This window comes from Idiotropiscis lumnitzeri, chromosome 1 (assembly GCF_059441095.1).
Source record: "Idiotropiscis lumnitzeri isolate Australia: NSW breed Sydney's pygmy pipehorse chromosome 1, RoL_Ilum_1.0, whole genome shotgun sequence".
Classification (NCBI taxonomy): Eukaryota; Metazoa; Chordata; class Actinopteri; order Syngnathiformes; family Syngnathidae; genus Idiotropiscis; species Idiotropiscis lumnitzeri.
Genome location: NC_142391.1, coordinates 42,364,554 through 42,387,508, shown reverse-complemented (window position 1 = coordinate 42,387,508; position 22,955 = coordinate 42,364,554). Strand labels below are relative to the sequence as shown.

Here is a 22,955-nt window from a genome sequence, read left to right as displayed (position 1 = left end):
ATAGGATTTTTCAAGCAGATCTGATCTCATACCTTGCGGTCATACGGCTCGCCTCGGAGCATCTCTGGGGCCATCCAAAACGCAGAGCCAACCAATGAAAGCTTTCTGACAGGATCTTTGACTGGCAGTTCCACCACCTCTCTCGCAAGACCAAAGTCTGTCACGAGGGCCTCCCGACCTCGGGACGTCATTCGGATGAGACAATTCTGCAGACCCCCCCAAAAAATGATCATAACATTTGACCAGCAGAGGGCAGAGTGAGGCAGGTCTCCACAACCACAAAATCATATGCCCTTGTCTTCAACTAATCTTTCAGTTACTTCTCCTCTTTGAACGCGCATCTATTCAGCCCTCCCTGATCACTGTTTGTGCCTTCCAAATACCTTCTGATGCCACTTCATCTTTCGGTTGTCTCTGATGTCAGCACGTTTCCTGTGCACTAAATAATTCACCTGCTCCATCATTGGAGTGGCTCAAAACAGAACAAAGGCCGCCTGCGTGTTACGAAGCGCCCTCAGTCACATCAAGTGGGGAAGACTGGCCGACATACATCCTTTCTTTGCATCGGAAAAGGTGTGTTTCTGTGAGTTAAGCGCTGAATGTGTGAAGAGAGGCAGACCTCAGAGGTGCGAACACAGCGTTTGCTTGGTGTTCATTATTGTTGTTATGGCCTTTGTATAAGTGAAGTGCTCTTTACAAAAGGAGGTATTTTTTAGAAGTAGGTTACTGATGGTCTATGTAAACATCAAAAATAGGTCTAATTATCCCCAAGTAGGGTCGCAGGTGAACTGGCGCCAAGCTAGATTAACTTTGTCCAAGAGGCAGCCAGTCAGTCATAGGACACAGACAAACAACCCTTCACACTCACATTCACACCTATGGACAATTAATTCTTGACAATAAAGTTAATATGCATTTTTTGTATGTGGGAGGAAGGTGGCGGTTCCGGAGAAAACATACGCTGTGGGAGAAGACGCACACTCCACACAGGAGTCCCAAAGATCAACCACGAGTCCAATGTGACGCCTGATCTGACACAAACTGAATTGAATTCAATTGAACAGAATCTCAGCTTTTGGCAAGACATGAGCCTGATGCTTGGCAACTTTGAGGCAGGAGTAAAAAAAAACGTTGTGGGTTCCAAGAAACGCTTTGTATGAAGTTTGCAAAGGCTCTCTGTGCAGTGCATTTGCCATACATGTGATGGTTTGCATTTTTGAGACATGACAGAATCAAATACTTACTGCTGCTGTCCAAAATATACGAAAGTTGGGAGTAGTTGATGGAGGGAAGTGTGTGTACTGTTGATAAAAAAAAAAAAAAAACGGGGTCCCTAAAACGGGATAGCATTTCAGGGGGTGTGAAAATTAGAAACTGACAATTTTGTAAGGCTATTTTCATCACCTTCAAATGAGATTCTGGTTTTCAAGGGGTTGCCACAACACCTCTATGTGGATACAGAGCATATGAAGTGTAGGCCACCAGTGTTATTGAGTATTAGTGCCGGACAGATATGGGGCCGGACTGCAATATACGCTGCCTATTTATCACAGGACTATCAATAGGCCCCTCGCGGAGTCGCAGCTGAAGCCATCTTAAGTTGACACTGTTATTAACAACTGCTGTCTTTTTTACGCTCAATCACTTATATGCCAGTATATATGGAGTAATAAGAGCCTCTCGACGAACCAACTTCCCTGTTTACGCCGACCATTCAGAGTATTTATGTCAGCATCAGAAATTGTGACAAGTAGAGGTTAGGTTTACATTTTGCAGTGAATTAAGTCGCAATGGGGCTTTCTTTTATTTCATTTTCCAGAGTTCTGACAAGGCGGCACGGTGTACCACTGGTAAGCAAGATGGCCTCACAGTGCAGAGGTTGTGGGATTGATTCCGGCTCCGGCCATCCTGTGTGGAGTTTGCATGTTCTCCCTGTGCCTGTGTGGGTTTCCTCTGGGTACCCCGGTTTCCTCCCACATTCCAAAAACATGCATGGCAGGTTGATTGGACGCCCTAAATTGCCCCTTGGTGTGGGTGTGAGTGCGGATGGTCGTTCGTCTCTGTGTGCCCTGCGATTGGCTGGCAACCAGTTCAGGGTGTCCCCCCGTCTACTGCCCGATGATAGCTGGGATAGACTCCAGCACCCCATGCGACCTTTGTGAGGAGGGGAAGCCAGCAATGATGGCTAGATAGTTCTGACAACATGATGTAGACATACCTTAAAGTAGCGCTCAGAGAAAATTTAAAATTGCATTCTTAGCATTGAAATATGCATGTAGCGTTTCTCCTAAACTTATTGTCACAACTCTATGCCACATTTAGCGGCATTTACGTCTTAGGATACCTGGAGCCCCTCAGATACATTTGTGATTTCGTTTTGTGAGTAAATTTCTGACTGGCTTAATACACTTTCCATGTTGAGCTCTGCCAAAGTTGTCTTAGAATGACGTCACACTTCAGGGTTTGTTGCTCGGCAGAATCTCACTACGGGAAAAGCATTATTTTGTCAAATGTACAAAATAAAAAACGTTTTTTCATGCTTTATTATTTCTATTAGGTGTAATTATGTTACTAACAAAACTATTTAGTCTGGCATTTTCCGAACTTACTTCACACTTGGTCTTTAAGAGCACATATTTAGCATTTTAGATTAGAATTAGAATTAGAAATCCCTTTATTGTCATTGTACTCAAGTGTGCAACGAGATTAGAGGGCTCCCCTCTCCAGTGCAATACAACAATAATACAGACAAATATATAAATTAGATAAATAAATAAGAGAGTGCAATGCATGTATGCAATTATTTAAAATATATTTTTTTCATACGCCTAGTTACTGTACATAAATGTGTGGTTCTATTTGCTGCCCCGATAGAACTAATGAAAAATGTTTGCCCCCTCCACCATTTCAGTAGCCCATCCATGGCATAGATTTTAGCAAACTTTCCCCTCCCCTGGCTCCCTATATAATAAGCTTGGAATGTATACAGTATTTCAATAATAAATTATCCAATTAACTTCAAATGTGGATTTTGTAAGGTAGATGTAGAAACAGGAAAATCAATATTCAATGTGTGTATTTGTAATATTTCTAATATGTGCATAAGACATATTGCATCCCTGCATCTGGATGTTATTATAGCAGATGTCTTTTCAGCCCTGTAGCCATTTTAAGTTGCTCTTGGGGAAAAAATGTCAATAAGAACTTTCCTTCTAAATGTACCCCAACCTCTGCCAAGAAAGCAACAATACGGGAAACCAAAGTGGAAAACATTTCTTTGACGATTTAGAGGTCGGAAAGCACCCATAAGCACTAATTTAAGGGTCTCAACCTCAATCTTGGAACCTTAACCCGCAGTGAATGGAAAGTTATTTGCCTTTTTTGGGGGTGGGGAGTTAAAATGTTGGTTGGCTTCACACATACAGTATTCATCCACTTAACTGGATTTGAGGTTGACTTAATCCCAGATTGTTTGTGGTAACCAAAAGTCACTATGTTAATATGTTTCTAACTTTATCACTCCAAGCTAAAGCAAGTCAAAATAAGTCAACAGTGAATTCATATTCTGATAACCAATGTGTATACTGCAAAACAGTCTAGGTGGTTATTGTGGGGCAATGAACTGCAGACAAATCTACGGTGAAAGACACTAAGCGTAGCAGTTTGCATAAACTTTTCAATGCACAAACACTTAGAGGCACATCTTCAATTTTCAATCAATCATATTGTTAGGACTACAGTGCTAATAGCCCCAGCCTCATTTGATAATATTGGTCATTTTGCAACCAGTTCAGGGTGTCCCCCGCCTACTGCCCGAAGAAAGCTGGGATAGGCTCCAGAACCCCCCGCGACCCTAGTGAGGAGAAGCGGTACAGATGATGGATGGTCATTTTGAATGTAGCTGTATGAATCAAATTCCGTCATCACCCTGACTCAAATTGTATTTGTGTCATGGGGACCCTGACGTAAAATCTATTCAGGATGGAACCTTTCCATCCATCTATTATCTGAGCTGCTTCTCCTCACAAGGGTCGCGGGCGTGCTGGAGCCTATCCCAGCTGTCATCGGGCAGTCGACGGGGTACACCGTTGGACTGGTTGCCAGCCAATTGCAGGGCACACAGGGACGAACAACCATCATCTATCCACTCTCACACTCGCATCTAGGGGCAATTGAGGGTATCCAATCAACCTACAAAGCATGTTTTTGGAATGTGGAAGGAAACCGGAGGAAACACGCGGAGAACATGCAATCTCCACACAGGAAGGCCGGAGCTGGAATCGAACCCGCAACCTCCGTATTGTGAGGCCATCGTCCTAACCAGTCGCCCACCCAGGATGGAATCTCAGATTTTTATTTTTTTATTCTTATTGTGAAATTCAAAGTGATTAATTAGAAAGGACAAATAATGGATAATGTACAGCATCTTATAAAAATATTCAAAACCCTTTTACTTTGTACTTACCCCTAAATAATATCCAGTGCAACCAATATAGACCAAAAAGCCTTCAGAAGTTACCTAATTAATATATAGTGTGTGTGTGCGTGTGTGCGTGCGGGGGTGTGTGTGCGTGGGTGTGTGTGTGTGTGTGTGTTTACTCAATTTGAAGTCAACCTCCACAATATGGTTTCAGCACAGCATACTTGATGTTGTATTTTATTGTCTATGGGTTTTTTTTCCAGATGACTAAAGGACTCAAAGGTGTGATTTACAGATTATTATTGTCTTTGCTCTTTCCAATAATGTGATTTGAGATGTCAAAGAGTGACGTAGAAGTGAATACTTGATCCCTAATCAGGATAAAAGAAAAGGTTGTGGATTCCACTTTAGACAGGTGGCAAAGACTAAATAAATCTCTCTTACTTTTGAATTGAGATCTCTGTGGTAAATGTTCTTGTAGTGCAGGTAGATCATTCCTCTGCTAATATCACAGGCAAGGTCCACCTTTTCTTTCCAGCCCAGAATAACATCTTTCCTGGCCAGAAGCTCCTCAAGACAGCCACCATTCATGTACTAAAACAGGTCAGAAATGCAGTTTTTATTTTACATTAGAGAATTCAAAGTTGTAAGACTTTTACCATGAACACAAAAGGACCATTTCTCTCTCAAAAAAAAGTTTGTACTTTTATTTATCCATTGAGACACTGGCTGCAGACAGTAGAGTAAAACAAAATGCAAACCTGAACTAAAATATCCTACACAAATTTTCCAAACTTGTTCCGAAGAGTGTTGGGTTCCCTTGTTGAGATAAGGCAGCCAACACAGATGTGGCAAATCAAGATGATGATTTGAGGTGGGCCTTTTAATGCCGACAATTGGCCACTATAAAATTTGCAGTTTTACTGTATTCCTTTATTTGCAGAGTTTCCCCACTTTAATATGTTATGAAAAAAATCGACGTGAAGGCCAGGTCCATGTTGTCGCTGAAGTGCACACGAAGGTGATTGGATCATGTTACGGTTAGAATGATCCAAAACATACGTTCAAAACGTGGCATTCACTCACAAGGGGGACACCATGTTTGCAAAGTCGCAGGAATATGACATATCTGTCACGCTTATCCCTCCTCACCCAGCGCTTTCTTATCAACAAAAACATCAGTCTGTTGCAGTGCGCCAAAAATATTGGCATACCAGGCTTTTTGGATGCATTAACAACAGTGGGAGATATATAGAAAACATATATTTTTTCAGATTCCAAATGGTTTCAAATTTCCTCAAAAGAGTAATGTAACGGCCAAGTGACTTCATTTGATTGGAGCTGGGCACTCTATGGACAACTTCAAATTCGGCCCTCACAAGGTCGCCTGTGAAGATCAAACCTTGATGTATTGACATGGAGCATAAGAGGCAAGCCAACAGAGTCAGATACAAGTTTTTGGGTATGTGTATAAATCCAACGTAGTATTGTAATTAATTCTATTATTATTACATGTGTGATGTAAGCTCATTTGGGGCTCTTTCTGCAGGTGTTTTTCACATAACTTAGTTAATATTCAATGCATTTAGGGCATCTGTGTTCAGCATCAGTACTGTACCCGCATTTAAGGAGATGCAAGACACATAACCCATCACCAAAATCTGTTGGAGAATTTCCCCGTCCTTGCAATGCACACTTTCAGCAGAGGAAAGCATCATTGTGCAATGACCAGAAGAAGAAAGCAAATGAAAAGTTGGACTCACCTCTAAAATTGGATAGAGTTTGTCTTCTTTAACACATATTCCCAGATATCTGGAACAAAAGGCAATATGGATGTCATTGAGTACCGTAGAATATGAGTAGTATGAAGCAGTGGTGCCTACCAATTCCATGACGCTAATTGATTGATATTTTCTAAGGCCCCTGGACAAGATCGACATAATGCAAATGCGGTCTATATATTATTCAAGCTGCTTTGTGGTATTCATATATGAGAATGTTCTGGAGGCGCGATGAGAACAAACATGCGTACATGTCAAGGGACAAAATAACAAGTTAACCAGACAATCAGCAGCCTGCTAACTCGCCTATTATATTTTTGCTGTGCCTAAACAATAAAACAAAACAAAAAAACAATTGCCATTGGAGTCGTCTTCTTCTTGTTTCCTCACAGGTTGCTGGTTGAGTACAAGTACAGACAATCAGTGAGTTTGATTTTACTCCGTCTCAATGACACCAGCATTTGAAGAAAAAAAAATCCTTGCTTTGAGAAATCTGAACAAAATGGGGGTGAGTTTTGTGACTGACAGAACATATGCGTATAAATTAGCTCTAAAACAAATCAATGGGATACGTTTTAACAAACATTTACTAAAATGACATTAATTACTTACTAAACGAATCACAATTGCACCGAATTAAATTCCAAATGCAAATTCCTGGAATTGTGAAATCACAAAAAAAATTCCATGATTAATCGTAATTAATCACATTTTTCAACGACTATTTTTTGTGACACTTGTAACAGATATTTACCACCAAATATGAAGTATATTTTAATTCGAAGACTGTTCTAATGGCTTTCTCTGATCCTTGAATATGATCTAAACGGAGACAGGCATTTTTCTTAGAAACAATTCTGAAAACGGCCCACATGCACCACACTCCAGCAGTGTTTCTTTGCAAGGCCCAGTGATAACGTCAACACCATGTTTTGTTCTGAGACGTGCATGTACAGCAAATATGCTACAATAATTTAAAGTGTGCTAATTATTTTTCAAGTGAATGAAACTGAGTTAACTGAGTTGTCATATTTAACTGAGTTATAAAAGTTGAATTAATCTCCAGAATTAATGCTTTAATTTTGACAGCCCTAATGAATATATATTCATTTTCTAAATGACATTCACACCTCACTTCCCCGATATTAGACATATCTTAGCAGATGTTGCATCTAGCATTGTATAGCTAAACGCTTTGCTACAGGTCTTGTATTGGTTGTCATTATAAGATTGTTGAGGTGTACAGATTGAAATGGCTAGTATGTATTTGTGATCAGATGAGCTTTAGACCAATGAGCTGTGGAGTGGGTCGAGTAGAAAGAGTTTCATTCTCTGACTATGTTGCGGTACAACCAAGACAACATGAGAAAGAAAACACGAAACTCTATTCTTTTTGTGCATCCTTGTCAAAGTACAGTATTGTATTGTTGGTGGGAAAGAGGACGACTGTTACCTGACAATATTAGGATGAGAGAGTTTCTGAAGAAGGCTGATTTCATGTACAATGCTGTCTTGGTCCACGTCATTTTTGTATATCTTCACAACCATCACCTTGCGGCTTGTAGTGTGTGTCACCTGATGAAAAGTTAAGGTGATGACCTTTCGGCAGTACAGTACTGATGATGCAAGGATCAAAATAAGCAGTCTGTGTCTGTGTGTCAGTTTGTGGGTCAAAAAGTGGATTTTGCGCCTTATATAGACACACAAGGCAAAATTGAAAAGGGGGAACAACCCGCTTTTGTCAAACTGGCAAAGGAAGTTGAAGGCGGAAGAGAAGCTATTCGGTTGATGGTGCGGGAAGATGACATAAGTGCAGGAGCCTTGCAGATTAAAACACAAGAAGCCCACCACGGCGTGTAATTATTGGAACACAGACCTTGCCTTTTACCGAAGACTGCCAGTGTGAAGCCGCATAAACCCACAACATGGCAACAATTAAGGTTCGACAAATCAGTGCGATATATGTTAGTGTTCTTCACTAACTTAACATTATCCCTGTGCAGATTTGGCACCTAGGACATCGCACGGCCACCACACAAAGTCTGGCACGTCAGAATTTTTTATTCCAGTGAAACAGAGCAAAGCACCCACCACTCTCCGACCAGCGCACTCTAGCTCCTATCTCTAGCCAAAATATCAGAAGTGTTTGTTGTTGAATTTGTGGCTTATTACCACAATGACGACTTCTGTGCTGAGACGTTTTGCTCAGTTTAGGCATGTCCAGTGTCGTACTCCATGTGACTTTATTTGTCAAGCGTTTTGATGAAGTCAAATGACGGACTTATTTGTTTCCTCACGAGGTGTTTTAGTTTTAGTTTGAACACTCCAGGAGTTCGAGTAATATAAAGTTATTTGTCTAATTTCTTGTCAAGCTCATAAATGCACAGTGATGAACCAATTGTACTGCAACAGAGTTTTTCACTCACAAAAATGCTTGTGACTCAAGTGAAGTTGCATAATTTTCTGATTAATGACTTATGTTGCCAATACACAAAATGCAACCTCCACGACCGAGATTCCCACGTTGCCGTCGTGTGGAGGCTTGAGCGGCTCCCTGGAGTGCAGCTAGCACTCTGGGGGCCTGACTAAGAGGAATCTCACCCTGGTGGTCGAACCAAGCGTTAAAACTTGCTCTCGACTACACACCTCAAAAATGGAAATGGCAGGGATGAGACAGGAGGTGTGAAAACCACACGAAACTACTACTACAAAATGCAAAAGTTTAAACTGAAATGTTGACAAAATAGTTTTCGGCTATGCACAATGTGAATTTAATAAATAGGAACTGCACTTTTTTTTTTTTTTAATAAAGGAAACCAATTGGTTGTTCATTAATTAAAGTGTTTTATTTTACTATTTTTATTCATAATTGCTCTTTAAATAATTAAAAATATATTTTATCTGAATATTTGCTGAGCCAACATAATTTTCAGTAGGATACTCAAATACTAAAGTATTTATTAGCTGCATCCGTGCTTAAATCCCCCACCCACCCCCACCACATTAAATTGTCATATTTTTAGTGCTTAAATAAGCCATAAAATGCAGTTCCTTGGGATTGACTCGCCAAAAAAGAAAAACTGCTCCTCAATTTTACAATTGCTTCTCAAATAATGTATTTGATTTGCAAAAATGAAAAGGTTATTACAAGCTTTGTAATAGTCGAGAAATTTCAATTATAGCTTCAATTGATGTCTCAAGAATGATAAATAGTCTCTTTTGTGTTATCAATGACAAGGGGTAGGGAACGCCGGTTCCTGGAAAGTCATATCCTGTCTGTTTTAGATCTCTCTTTACCCAAAACACACCTGATTCAAACGATCAGAACATCAACAAGCTCTGTAGAAGAATGAAACGATACTCATTGTTGGAATGAGAAGGATATGGCTCTCCGGAGCAATGCAATTTTTTTCTTATGATACTGTCCTATCCATCTGATTCATTTAATCAAGCATTTAAACTATTTGGAATGCAAATCATCTTTTTCTGGTCCCAATAGACATTACATCATGTCCCAGCTGAGGATGGTATTGTGCCTCCACAATTTCTAAAGTGAGTGGGCCAATCACGGAATGGTAAAAATGTCCTCATTAATAGCTGGAACAAAGCGTGCTTTGATGGCGGCTCACATGTAGGCTGGTACATGGCAAAAAAGTGGGGAAGGACACTTTAATGAATACCTTATAGACCTTTGAGAAGAAGCCACTCCCAATTAGCTCAGTGGTGAAGTTTTCCCAGAATTCCAATTTGCGCACGGCGGTGCGGAGTTTCTGCCAACGGTCCACATGATAGTACTTGTCTGAAGACTCACCATACAGGGTGGGACTGGTGGGCTCTGATACATCCACATCACACATGCTAGAGATGCTCGCTGAGAGAGACAAGAAATGTTAAACTTGAAAGAATGTGACCGTATGCTGTCTTATTTTGTTACTGTAAATTTGAACACAACATTTAAAGGAAAAGATTTCCAACTTACGATTGATTTATTTGAACCATTTGTTAAACACCAAGGGCTTCATTTTCGTGGGAGTCGAGTCAAACTATGCACCTCAGTGGAGCTTTATTTTTTTGTTGTGTATTATTTTTTGGGGTATTTTCTGAGACATGCATTGTGATAAATGGCCGTTTGTGCATTTGTGGGAGCAAACACAGCGACTTGATTCCCGGCTAATCAGAGCTGCTCTGATCATTCCCTTTAAATTTATTGCAGGAGACGCTACATGGTGGAAGTTTAACGGACTCACTGGAGTCCGGGCAGACGATCGGTGAAGATAAAGTTGGCCGCTGCCAAGAGAGCACTTGGTGACCGCTTTCAATTAGTGATGGGAAAATGAAGCTTCAAATTAGTTTCATGAACCAGTTGTTGTATTTTTGAGTCCTCTAGATGACACTGTTGGTTTAAATAAAGGGTTTAAAAAATGGCAAGTCGGTGTGCTTTCAGCCCAATGTTGAACAGAGAGTGCCATCTACAGGAGTCCAAAAATACTACAACTGGTTCATGAGCAGATTTGAAGCTTCATTTACCCATCACTATTTTCAATCTCCGATCGTGTGAGTGTGTTTTACAGACCAGCAAAACCGACATTTTTGACTCTATAAATTTAAACTCCTTGTGAGTGTAATGTTGTCTGGGCTTACTTTTCCAACATGTCCGACAAACAGTGTGGGCTTCATCCAAATGTGTCAAGATGTATGTACTAAGGCGTCCAGCTCAACCCTTTATCTAAATGATGTATTTATATTGTGTATTTGATCAAATTTATGGATAGACCGCATTGGTCCTGGTTAGAAAAAAGATACATATGTGACCCAGTGAGTGCCATTGAAAAGAGTAAATTGTGCATTTCAATAACTCAGAGCACACTTAGATGAAAGAGAGGCTCACAAAAGGGACCACCGTCCCACAGACTGAACTCTAGAGATGAGGAAAATCACATTACGGTATTCAGCCTGAAACAAAGCCAGTGAATAATGTGAGAGCAAAAATAGAGGCTGGGCTAATGGATAACAGAACCGGTCATTGAACACAAACCAGCCTCGATGTTGATGTAATCTCATTATAGCGCAGGGCAAAATTGAATAGATGAATCTTGATGTAAATGAATGACAAATTTCTCTTTTCTTGGTTTTATGAAAGTTAAATACACTTCAAAGACAAGATACTTCACATTAAAATGTGATTTTTTTGTTTTTTTTTTTGTTTTGTTTTGTTTTACAAATATTCTCTCATTCTAAATCTGATGCCAGCAACACGTTCCCAAAAATATGGGACGGGGCAACAAAAGGCTGGGAAAGTTTACGAATACTCAAAAAAACACCTGTTTGGAATGTTCCACAGGTGAACAGGTTAATTGAAAACAGGTGAGTGTCATGATTGGATTTAAATGGAGCGTCTCAAAAGGGTCACTTGTTTACAAGCAAGAATGGGCCGAGGTCGACTGATGTGGACAACCGCTTGACCAAATAGTCCAACAGTTTATGAACAATGTTTCTCGATGAATTGTTTGGTATGAATTTAGGGATTTAATCACCCATGATTCATAATATCATCAAAGGATTGAGAGAATCTGGAGAAATCTCTGCACTCTGCGGCCTCGGAAACACTATATCAACAACACTCCAAAACGCAGTTTGGCTTTTCTGGGCCCAAGCTCATCTGAGATGGACCGACGCAAACTGGAAAGTGTGCTGTGGTCTGACGAGTCCACAATTCAAATTTTTTTTTAGAAATCATAGACGATATAATGTGTATATATATATATATATATATATATATATATTTTTTTTTTATTTTTTTAACAGCATTGTAAATGTTCCATATTCCACACATAAGAGAAACATTCAGTTGTCTTTTGAAGAAAATTGTAATTTTGGGCTCCGAATGATATTCTCATGAGTGACAACTTCATTGCTAGAATGGAATTTTGACTTGGGTCTTCCCTAAGCGTTGGTGTGACTGACACAGAGAATTTAATTCTTTTTTTTTTTTCTTCAAGAGCCTTTGCAGTGATGCCGGTGGAAAGCGCACACTGACACGCTAACACAATTGACCGAGGGTTTCATCATCAAGCAGTGTCCACTCAGGCCCACTTCTCATGCTGCTTTTGTTCATTCGGCCCTCAAACAAATGCCACACTCTCAGTTACAACACTGTCAGTGAGGCACTTACAAGTGAAGCATTATCATCAAGCTGTCGCTAGTTGTTCTACTGTCACTATCTTTCATTGTTTCTTCCTTTCCAGAGATCCGCACTTGAACCTATTTGCCGGTTCTTCATCCGACCTCTGTCAGAGACCTGGTCACCATTCCGGCATCGTCCCTAGGTCTTTATTAATAAAATAATCATTCTTCATCCCGTCCGTCCTCGTCCTTTTATAGCACTTACTTACTTACTTACTTTTCACGAGTCCGTCCCTCCTACAAAAGTAAAAGTTACTCTCTCGCACGCATAAACACGTTGAACACACACGTGACAAGCATCGTGTTGTCATATTTTATTCGGTTCCAAAACAAATTCTACTTTTACAATGAGTCATGAGACATTTAAAGCCCTCGACAATTGAAAGTAAACGTACTGTACATTTATGGACTTTGTGGTTCTAAACTGCCTCACGAAAGCCGTAGGTTCGGTGAATCACATACTGCAGTGTTAAGTGACTATTAATGTTAGGACTGGTTTTTTTTTGTATGCTGCAAAAGAAAACGCCATATGTACTAGTTAACCAATAGCAGCTGTAATAACTGAAATAGTCAACTATGCATTTACTTTTGTCACGTCAAGCAAAAATAAAAATAACACTAAAAATATTTACGATTACACTCGTCATAAACTTCTTGGCTGCATTTTTATGGCACTCTGTCGGCTCTTTCCGAACCAGCTCATATGACACAGTAATCATAAACTGGTGAAAAATACATATAACACAGTGACATCATGGTAAAACTTTCTGAAGATTGGGAAGGCAGGATTTGGGGTTTACCGCTCATCTTAAATTTCAGGCAACGTAGTGATAAAATAATGATTTTTCATTAAATACATCTGACAGCTAATTTTTGTATATTTTTTCCTCAGGCCAACAGCTTGTGAATGTTGAACCGGCTTGAGGATGATAATCTGACTCGTGCACACAGTAGAGAAAATGCTCAAAACCAACTGAGAATTTCAGATGCGAAAGACCAACAAAACAACTATCAGAGCTGACCATCACCATGTTGACGTCCAACTTTTCAATGTGGAATGCTGCTCACAGTGAACGCCAGTTCACACACAAGCTATATTTTTCACCCCTGGACTTCAGTTTTCTACAGAAGTCCTCTCCCTCAGGAATGTTCCAAACTTTAGACACGGATGTGACTTTGGCAGTATTTACGTACTGTACATGTGTGTTTGTACGCACGCTTCTGAGGAGACCCATATATCATGAGTTAAGAGTTTTTGCATCATTTTTTTCCTGTTTTGTTTGTTCTTTTATTCATGTACCATGTCTTTGAGGGTCTAGAAAGGTGTTTACAGATAAAGAGAATTATTGTTATGAAACCAGAAAAATAATCTCTTAATGCATTCTGATGCTGCATTAGGATCTTGACAATGTTCCGGTACACGGAAAAACACAAACGGTCCGAGTTTTCAAGTCTAGCTCAAAACACAGTCTATCTGTGAGCATGGGCGGAGTTTCCTTTCTTTTGGTATTTGGTATTCTAAATGCGTTAAACCTCAGCATTTAATCAGGCCTGAATCAAGCCCCCGTTATTGTAATTGCTTTGTCCACTGCACAGTGATTCATTGCTCCTCATCCGTGATTTCATACTCATTTTTTTTTATTTTTTTTAGTTTAGTTACTTTGACTGCAGTGATCGGTGCTATAATGAATTGGTGAATATGACATCAGCAAGGGTCAGGGCTAAAGTTAGGCTCGCTGAAATGTCTTGCTGGCGCCAGACACATTGGTCACAGCCAAAACAAAGATACTCAATTACACTAGTTATTGATCATGAATTTTCACTAAGCTCATAGAATGTATCAGTACTTTTTTTTTATAGATACATAGATGATTGTGCAATATAAATAAGCATTTTTTTTATTTGTCTTTAAGCACCATTGTATTGTTTTATTTATATCCGTCGTAGATACTTTATTCATCCACAAGGGAAATTTAGGATTCCAGTAGTCACTACAATGAAAAACACAAAACAAAGAAGGCAGGCTGAATTACTATTAATACTGATGATAATGATGTGAAAAGTATGAAAATATTGAATTTTAATCATGTATCCAAAAGATCGGAAGAATATGGCAAATAACCATATCATTTTTTGTTTTGTTTTTTAAATACACAGACTAAAAGTCGAAATTGCTGTACAGTATTGAATGTCCAGAAAAAGGTGCACGGGAGAGTTGACAGTGATACAGTACAGAGTTGAGGGAATGTAATATTTCCATCCCAGGGTGAAATTCAAAAGCTGCATGGCATGCAGGAGGAAGTTTTTTTGCAGTGTCAATGGAACAGGCCAATGACAGCTGCCTGTCACTGAAGGAAGCTGTTTCCCTGCCTGGAGATTTTGCTGGTCAGTGCCTTTGATTATGTTACTCATATGTGGTATTTTCATCATCCATCCATCCATTCTGTTCCGCTTCTCCTCACAAGGGTGGCAGGGGGTATTTTCATCACTATTACTATAAATTAGGTCATGATGCAATAAATGAATTACAAATTTCAAAAACATGCCATTTGGTTGGAAAATACAAGGAATTGAAAATGTTTAGATTACCGTACCAAAAAAAGGCGCCATATCCCTATGCGCCAGCTAGTGATGGGAAAATGAAGCTTCAAATATGCTTCATGAACCAGTTGTTGTAATTTTGAGTCCTCTAGATGGCACTGTTGATTTAAATAAAGGATTTAAAACATGGCAAGTCAGTGTGCTTTCAGCCCAATGTTGAACAGAGAGTGCCATCTACAGGAGTCCAAAAATACTACAACTGGTTCGTGAAGCAGATTTGAAGGTTCATTTACCCATCAATAGGCGCAGCGTCAGTTGTGGGTGTTATTTCTGTATTTAACACCCACACTGAGCACATTAGCGCGCCCATGCTCGCGCACTTCAAGAACCAGACATCTCTGCCACTGGCAGCACTGCAGCTTTCGTACAAGACCTTTCGAACAATCAAGGAACACGAGCACAGTCAGGGGAGGCATGTCACTACATACGGTCACGGTTTTAAATCAAAACCAAAACAGCATACAAGAAAACAATGAAACAAAGAAATAAAATTGACACAAAACATGCATCCAATGCCATTCATATCCCAAAAAGAAATAAAAATAAGAGATTGCTCTTGTTTACTCAAAATACCTCAAGGGTCATAATGTCCCTTGGTCTGGAGAATGTTTCAAAAATCTGCGGGTCTCAGTCAAAACCCAAGGCACCCTCAGTTATTTTGGGGAATATCTGGAATTTTAAACTTCACCTTATGGTCGTGAAAATGCGGTAATGCAGTTGAGTGCAATGTCCTTGAGGATATCAGTCTTTTGCAATTCTAAAGATACACTTAGTAAAACAAAATCTAGATAAGTTATATGAATAAATAAAGAAAATTAATATCTCAACACATTGCATTATTACTTTACCCCTTTGAGACATAACCCCTTCACCATCTATATAATTTCCGTTGTTCACTGGCAGGGGTCCACTCTATAGTTTTAACTTGTAATTTCATCATTCAACACTCGATGGCAGATATGGTCTTCTTTTGCCCTATAAATAAATTGGTATTGTATTGTAATGTTCAACATGAGTAGGCTTATTATTTTGTAGATTTGGAACGATGTGCAGGACAAACAGCACCTGAATAACATTAACATTTTTAATTGCATTAATTTTTGTAAAAAAAAAAAATCCACACAATGAATTCCTTGACCTAAATGGAAAGTGAACCCCAAAATTTTCTTTAGAATAATCCGTTTTATGTGGCCCCGTTAATCTACAGACAGCATTCTGATTAATATTGCATAAGGGGAATACATAATTAAGCAGCAAAATCCATCCTTTTCTAACCATTTCAGGGGACCAGGCCATTTTGAAAGTTGCCGTCAACTCAAAATGACATAATCGTTGCTCGGGTCTCAGGTAATGACCAATCATGGCTCACCTGTTTTCTGAAGCAAAGCTGTGATTGGTTGTTACCTCAGCTCTAAGCAACTTTGATGTGATTTTCAGTCGATGGCAAGTGGCAAAATTGACGTCCCCTGATATTGATAAAAACAAGTGGATTTTGCTGCTTAATTCATGTTCCAAAAACCCAATATTAGGAGGAATACTATGTTTAGGCAAGTGAGGCCACATGGAAAATATTTAAAGGTTTTGGACTTGACTTCCTTAGACTTGAAATCAGTTTGTGGTTATTTTTAGATTGTTCAAACCCTTTGTTTTTGAAAGCTAGATCTTTGATGCATGCATTGCGAAATGTGTTATGATAAAAGAAATGTATGATGACACTGTGATGTGCATTGGTTGGATACAAAAGAGACACATGCATGTATGTTGTCCTCATTAGGAATGGCGTTTTTGTCATAAATCTGGTGAGGAAGTCCATGGTCTTCTGTGGCCTCCCGGTAGCAATGATGAAAATCATTTAAGATTCCCATCCCTGATGTATATTGTCTCTTTTATTTCTGAATGCACTCTCTCTTTTTTATTTCAAAGTAGTACCACATTCCATCGAGACATTTCCACACCTCAACGGGGCACATAAATTATTACATGGCAGAATGTAGCAGAAGCCAAATGGTCTGGCTATACAGTTTTAAAAACTAATGAAATGACAGACAGCAAAAAAACAGTCTACCATTTAACTTGACTGTATCTCAAATTATCATCTTCATGCTGTGCCTGAGGCCATAACTATGTGAAGATCTATGCGAGCTTCTAGCGAGGGTCAATGACTATGAATCCAATCCGAACTAATGTAATATTGACCTGGTCATGCAAATGGTGAACAACAGACTGCGACAATAATTGGAGTGTGGTCACTTGCCCGCGACATGTGAGACTTTGCTCCTACTCTCCCACCAAATTTCTGTTATGTCAGTGTTTTTCCATATAAAGTTGACAAAGAACAACTTAATACTAGATCATGACTGGCGTGTAATATACCTGCTCATTTTAACTAAAAGTGTAGGTTTAGGTGAACACTGCATGATATTGTCTAATTTAGGCAACACACCTACAAGCAGAAGAAGAAACATGGAAAGCGTCATAAGATGTGGTAAACATCTGCAATTTGGCAAACAAGAACTATGAAAGTTAGTAAGTGCACTGCAAGTGATTGCATTGATTACATAGAATCTACTTCATTAATTTTAAACATTTTGATGCTAAAATGTACTCCAGCATAGTGCTGGAAAAATGAAGCTTGAAATACGCTTCATGAACCAGTTGTTGTATTTTTGAGTCCTCTAGATGGCACTGTTGGTTTAAATAAAGGGTTAAATATGGCAAGTCAGTGTGCTTTCAGCCCAATGTTGAACAGAGAGTGCCATCTACAGGAGTCCAAAAATACTACAACTGCTTCATGAAGCAGGTTTGAAGCTTCATTTACCCATCACTACACTAGGATACATGCTTGCGTAGGTTTTTTAAAAGGCAACAGGGGAAAAACTGAGTTGGGTTGTACTTTACTATTGTATTTAACACGAGAGGTTGCCTCTCGTCAGTGTCAGTCGGTCTCGTTGGCGTGCAGTTCCTCAGAAATTATGCCGGTCTATAAAAATCTCTCATCCAACACCGTGTGGTAGAGTTCACATTTCTTGTTCAGTGTCTTTCTACACCACTGACCTCTCCCTGTCCCCATTACCACGCCGAGTCTCAATTTACACTGATTTGTTTTTCTCTCAGCTTGACGCAACTAAACTCACATGTCATAGCCAGTCTCGTGGATGTTTGCAGATGAGGAATTAAGATTCCATTCGCAACCACCCCTTTATACATTACACTAAGGATGCACTTGTACTACTTTTTTTTCAGACCAAGTAAGAATACAAGAAGACCGACTTAAATGTGTGCACTCACTATAACTTGATATTGAAAAGGAGTTTTGTTTGTCATTTTCACGAGAAAATGCTGGGTTGTTTTCCGAACTCACTTATTGTGTATCTGTGAATTTTGAGCAGATTGGGTTTCATTTGCCAAAAATTGGATTATATAATATATAATTATTTTGACCCAGCAGATTTAGTCGATTATTTGATTTTTGCAGGCTGAGGAGCTGATTCACCATTTTGAACACGTTTGTGTTGTGTACTGACTACATTTACTGTAACATTGTTGGGGGTCTCGAGGACTCTTGACACGTATGATTGGGTTCAAAACCCGGTCAGAGAGCACAGTAACATCCAATTGGTAACCCTAAGCAAGCCCAGTCTGGATAAAAATGCAAACGTAAAAACTGTGCTAAGCATATCATAACTTGCTGTGGTGACACCTGACAGTGGAACGTTGCTTCTTCTTTTTTGAAAATGCTGGTAATAAAATTTGTGGGAAACACTTTACAAAAAGTACACACTCATAAGCATGAGCTAAGCATTTATAAATACTGAAATCATCAATTATTAAGCATGTTTCTGACATGAATAATCATTTGCATATGGTTTGTAAACACCGGACTTCCTCGCCTGAGCAAATGGGTGGTGTGTGAATGCATTGAAACACTGCTGAGACCTGTGCATGCCCATAACATTGAAATGGAGGAAAAAAGGTCTCAAACACTCACATTCACACTAAGAGACAATTTAGAGTGTTCCATTAACCTACCAAGTATGTTTTGGGAATGTGGTAGGAAACCGGAGTACCCGGAAAAAAACCCACGCAGGTACGGGAAGAACATGCAAACTCCACACAGAAGGTCGGAGACTGCACTGTTAGGTGGACGTGCTAACTAGTCGACCACCTTTTTCTTTTGTAATTTTTATTAACTTAAATGCCGTTATGGTCAATTTTATTTTCACACTACCCAGTTTAACGCAACATTACAATTTATATGATTTCATGATTTTTTTGCATTGCAATTACTTAAATGTGGTTATTAATTGCTCTCATGGAATGAACATGAATTAAGTATCTAACTTTCCATCAAGCTAGCTAGCAAACATTGACCTAGATCGGCTACTGAGTATTGGGAAATTCACCTGTTGTGCTTTGGACAAATTTCAAGTATTTGTGTATTTTCCGTAACTACTTGAACATAAGTTGAGTTCCAGACAAGTGCAGTACACCAGACGAGCTTTCTCAAGGCCATACTACAGCATGGAGATATAAGAGACAAGGATTCAACACGTAACTGCAGCTATTAATGTGGAATAACGTTTAACAATGCATAATAATGACATTCACCAAACCCAAAGCAATTCTCATCCAAATACAGTATGTTTACTTTTGAGTATATAGCACACAGTTATGGGAGTAACGGCATTATAAGAAACAGGGTGGCGTGTTGTATCAAGACTGAAAATTGAAAATCCTTTTCATCCTGTTTTCAATCATCTACTTTACAAACACAAATTATAAATATGCACTCATTTTGAGTTAATGTCTGCAACAAAGCTTGGATGGGGCATAATTACCAATTTTTAACACCCAGTAAGTGTTTGGGAACCGAGACGCTAATTGTTGAAGTTTTGTCAGTGAAATTCTTCCCCATTCTTGGTTGATGTACAACTTTAAATGCTCAAGCAGTCTGGGCTCTCTGTTGTCATAGTTTGTGCTTATAAAGTGCTTCCCCCACGTCAGAGTTGATCCAGCCAAATGAAACATCTGTCACCGGCGCACGCTTCAATGAAATGAGTGGCCATCAACGACCAGAAAGAGTTGGATAAAGACAGTGTCATGCCACCAACAAATCAAATGTTGATGGATGGACGGAGCGCAACAAACCAAACATGCTGCCGTTGACCAGTGATGATGACTCATTCCAAACACTTGGTTGCAGAAATACCAGTTGAAGTAGGGTTACACATTCCAAGTAAACGTTTCTGAAATACAGGGGTGTCTTGAGATATATATATATATATATATATACATATATATATTAATTTATTCCATGACCATGCTAATAACCGATAACACAATTTCAATTTATCTCTGTTAGGGCTCCCTTTTTATGTCCGTGTGTGTCTTTCAGGGCTAACGAGACTGTGGTGCTGGGATCAGGTGCAAGCAATTACCATCAAGAACCATCAACTTGGATTCATTTCTTTGACTTAGGACTGCTCTCACTGGAACTGCCAACACCTACTGCAGCCTTCATTAAATAAAACCAATAACCTTTTTTTACAAACCCATCTGCCTCTTTGCTCTTGGGTCCTCCACACACCCAACAACCTAACAGCCTATCCACTTACAAATTAATCCAAATGGTGTTCAGCCGTTCCAGACTGCCGCACCAAAAAAATTTAAAAAAAAATCTTTCTCTTATAAGGAAAATTTGCACTCAATGATATTATACTTCATAAAACATAGATTTATATAATAATTAAATAGAATACAATGTAAAGCATTAACCCGTTTGTGTATTGTGATTTAAAGCAGAAATTTAATTAAGTGTGCTGCTCCATCTGGTGTGTGCATTGGCTTCATCTTCAACTACATTGTAACAGTAATCATTTTCTTTAGTTCAGGTGTCTTCAATCCTGTTCCTCGAGGGCTGGTGTACTGCCCGTTTTCCACCTCTCCCTGGTGCAACACACCTGAGCGATCGTTATCTAGCTTCTGCAGACCTTGCTGATTATCTGATCATTTGAATCAGCTGTGTTGCAGCAGGGAGAGATGGAAAACCTGCAGGACACCGGCCCTCGAGGAACAGGATTGAGGACCCCTGCAGTTGTACAATATGTGCCTGTGAGTATTGGTAATATTGTCTGTCTATATGTGATACTCCACCATTTGTGTGCAAATATCCATTGTTTAAAGGTTGTTTCTATTATTGCTTAGTATTTTGCTTGTCTGGGATTCTTTTGGCAATAATGTTAGGTTAATTTAAAGACAAAGTGTATTTCTCTGTGATTTACGTTTTGTTTGACATTAAACTTCAACTGGGAGTGCCATCGAACAGGTTGAAGTCAATTTTTTTCATTATTTCTAAAACTTCTGCTTATTGTGAAGTGAAATGTTTTGAATTTACTGCGACCAAACAGCACTCGTATCTGAAGTTTGAGCTCGGAAGTCAAAACAACTACTAAAACCAAATACTTATCGAGGCACTTGTATCTCAAGGCACCACTATAGATTCAGGAACTCTCAATAATATGCAATAAATATAAAATGTTCTAAAACATCTTGAGATTTTTATCCATCTACTTCATACTGTACAAATTAAATCTATATAATACATGACATTCGATGGGTGGCTAGAATAATTACGTCGAAAAGTAAGATTAGAATAGTTTATATTTGTGTAGACTGTTTCTGTTAGTCTGCGATAGAGTGGCAACTAGTTGCCCGAAGACAGCCAAGAAAGGCTCCAGCATTCCCGCGACAATCGTGAGGATAAGCGGTTCGGACAACAGATGGATGGATGTTTTTGTAATATAGCTTCTTGTGTCAAGTGTCTGTTTCATTATAAAAGGGGGTACCATATTGGACCAAACAGACCACAAGTAGGCGGGTCCCTCGAATCTTATTAGACTATGTCAATGGCACATGCCAGGTTGATTTATTCAATTTACAGCACAAAACATTTGAAAGCACTTTAAAGTTTAAATGTTGTCCGAAATAATTGGAGTGTGTACAATATGAATGTACCAGTTTTCTTTTTTTAATTTTACAATAAATTGAATTTAAAGCACTTACTGTTGAATATTTTAGTAATGAAGAAAATACTTGAATTAGGGCCGAGTTTGTCTACCAGTTGTGATTTGCCATCCAATAAATATTAAGTTATTTAGGCCCACAAAATCTGACTGAAAAAAAAAACGTTTTTCCAAATAAGTAATGCAACCATCAATTTTCCATGTCTCATGAAGGAGTAAACCAATAAGTAATTCACTTGAAATGTTTTAACTTATTTTTTTTTACAGTAATTGCACAACACTGCACTATATGCAGAAGCATTTTCCTCACAAATCTTGCAAAGGTTTTTCGCTGAAGAAAAAAATGAAGACTATTTTAATCTCAAAATACTTACTCAATTGATTTAGTAAGCTATTCATATGCATCTTGTGGTAGCTGGAACAAACCCAGACGTCTGCAGAAACTGAGGAGGAACCACATACATGCAACAGCAAATGATCAAAGCACAGTCACAGGACTCCACAAAACATGAACCGAAGGAAGCGGCACTAAAAACAATACATCAAAACTCAGTGGTCACCAGCATAAGGGCAGAAGTCGAGAATCCAGGTCCAGAAAGTGAAAAACTCGGTCAGTCCAGTAAAACCATCTGTGGCTAAAGCCTAAATGTGGCAGAGTTTTACTTTCTGGACCTGGATTTGGCATGAGGATTTGGTTTAGTCAGCGATTTGCTTTGATACCTGTCAGAAGACAAAAGATACGAGGAAAAGAAAATTATTTTGTTGAATTGTCAAATTTGTGGTTGGTTGGTTGAATAATTTTGAATAACCATTTATTTATTTTTAACAAATGTGGCATTCTTTTTGTTTCTGGTCAACTTCAGAGCTCAGGACTTCTGTTTTGTAGGAAGGTCATCAAATGCATCACCAGCTTCCCCAGCTACAGTATGAGCATAATTGTTCGGAATA

At 39.1% G+C, this 22,955-nt stretch overlaps 1 protein-coding gene and 1 long non-coding RNA gene across 4 annotated transcripts in view; one reads left to right on the top strand and one right to left on the bottom strand.

The window, feature by feature from the left end:
• The window catches only part of LOC148344691 (dual specificity testis-specific protein kinase 1), a 28,395-nt gene that overhangs the window by 4,901 nt on the left and 539 nt on the right, over positions 1-22,955 (bottom strand). Inside the window, exons 2-7 of one of the 3 annotated variants that reach the window (XM_088301604.1) lie at positions 22,382-22,450; positions 9,882-10,072; positions 7,655-7,776; positions 6,184-6,232; positions 4,865-5,014; positions 33-206 (exon numbers count right to left, since the gene is read on the bottom strand). In XM_088301604.1, the coding sequence (XP_088157730.1) occupies positions 33-206; positions 4,865-5,014; positions 6,184-6,232; positions 7,655-7,776; positions 9,882-10,072; positions 22,382-22,412 (717 nt within the window). In that variant the 5' untranslated portion in view covers positions 22,413-22,450. The remainder of the gene's footprint in view (positions 1-32; positions 207-4,864; positions 5,015-6,183; positions 6,233-7,654; positions 7,777-9,881; positions 10,073-22,381; positions 22,451-22,955) is intronic. The other 2 variants (XM_088301606.1, XM_088301605.1) reach the window with 2 other exon arrangements.
• LOC148344692 (uncharacterized) lies at positions 9,699-12,530 on the top strand. Its single transcript, XR_015844545.1, has 4 exons — positions 9,699-9,753; positions 10,415-10,506; positions 12,201-12,356; positions 12,447-12,530. It is a non-coding gene; the product is annotated as an uncharacterized LOC148344692 (long non-coding RNA).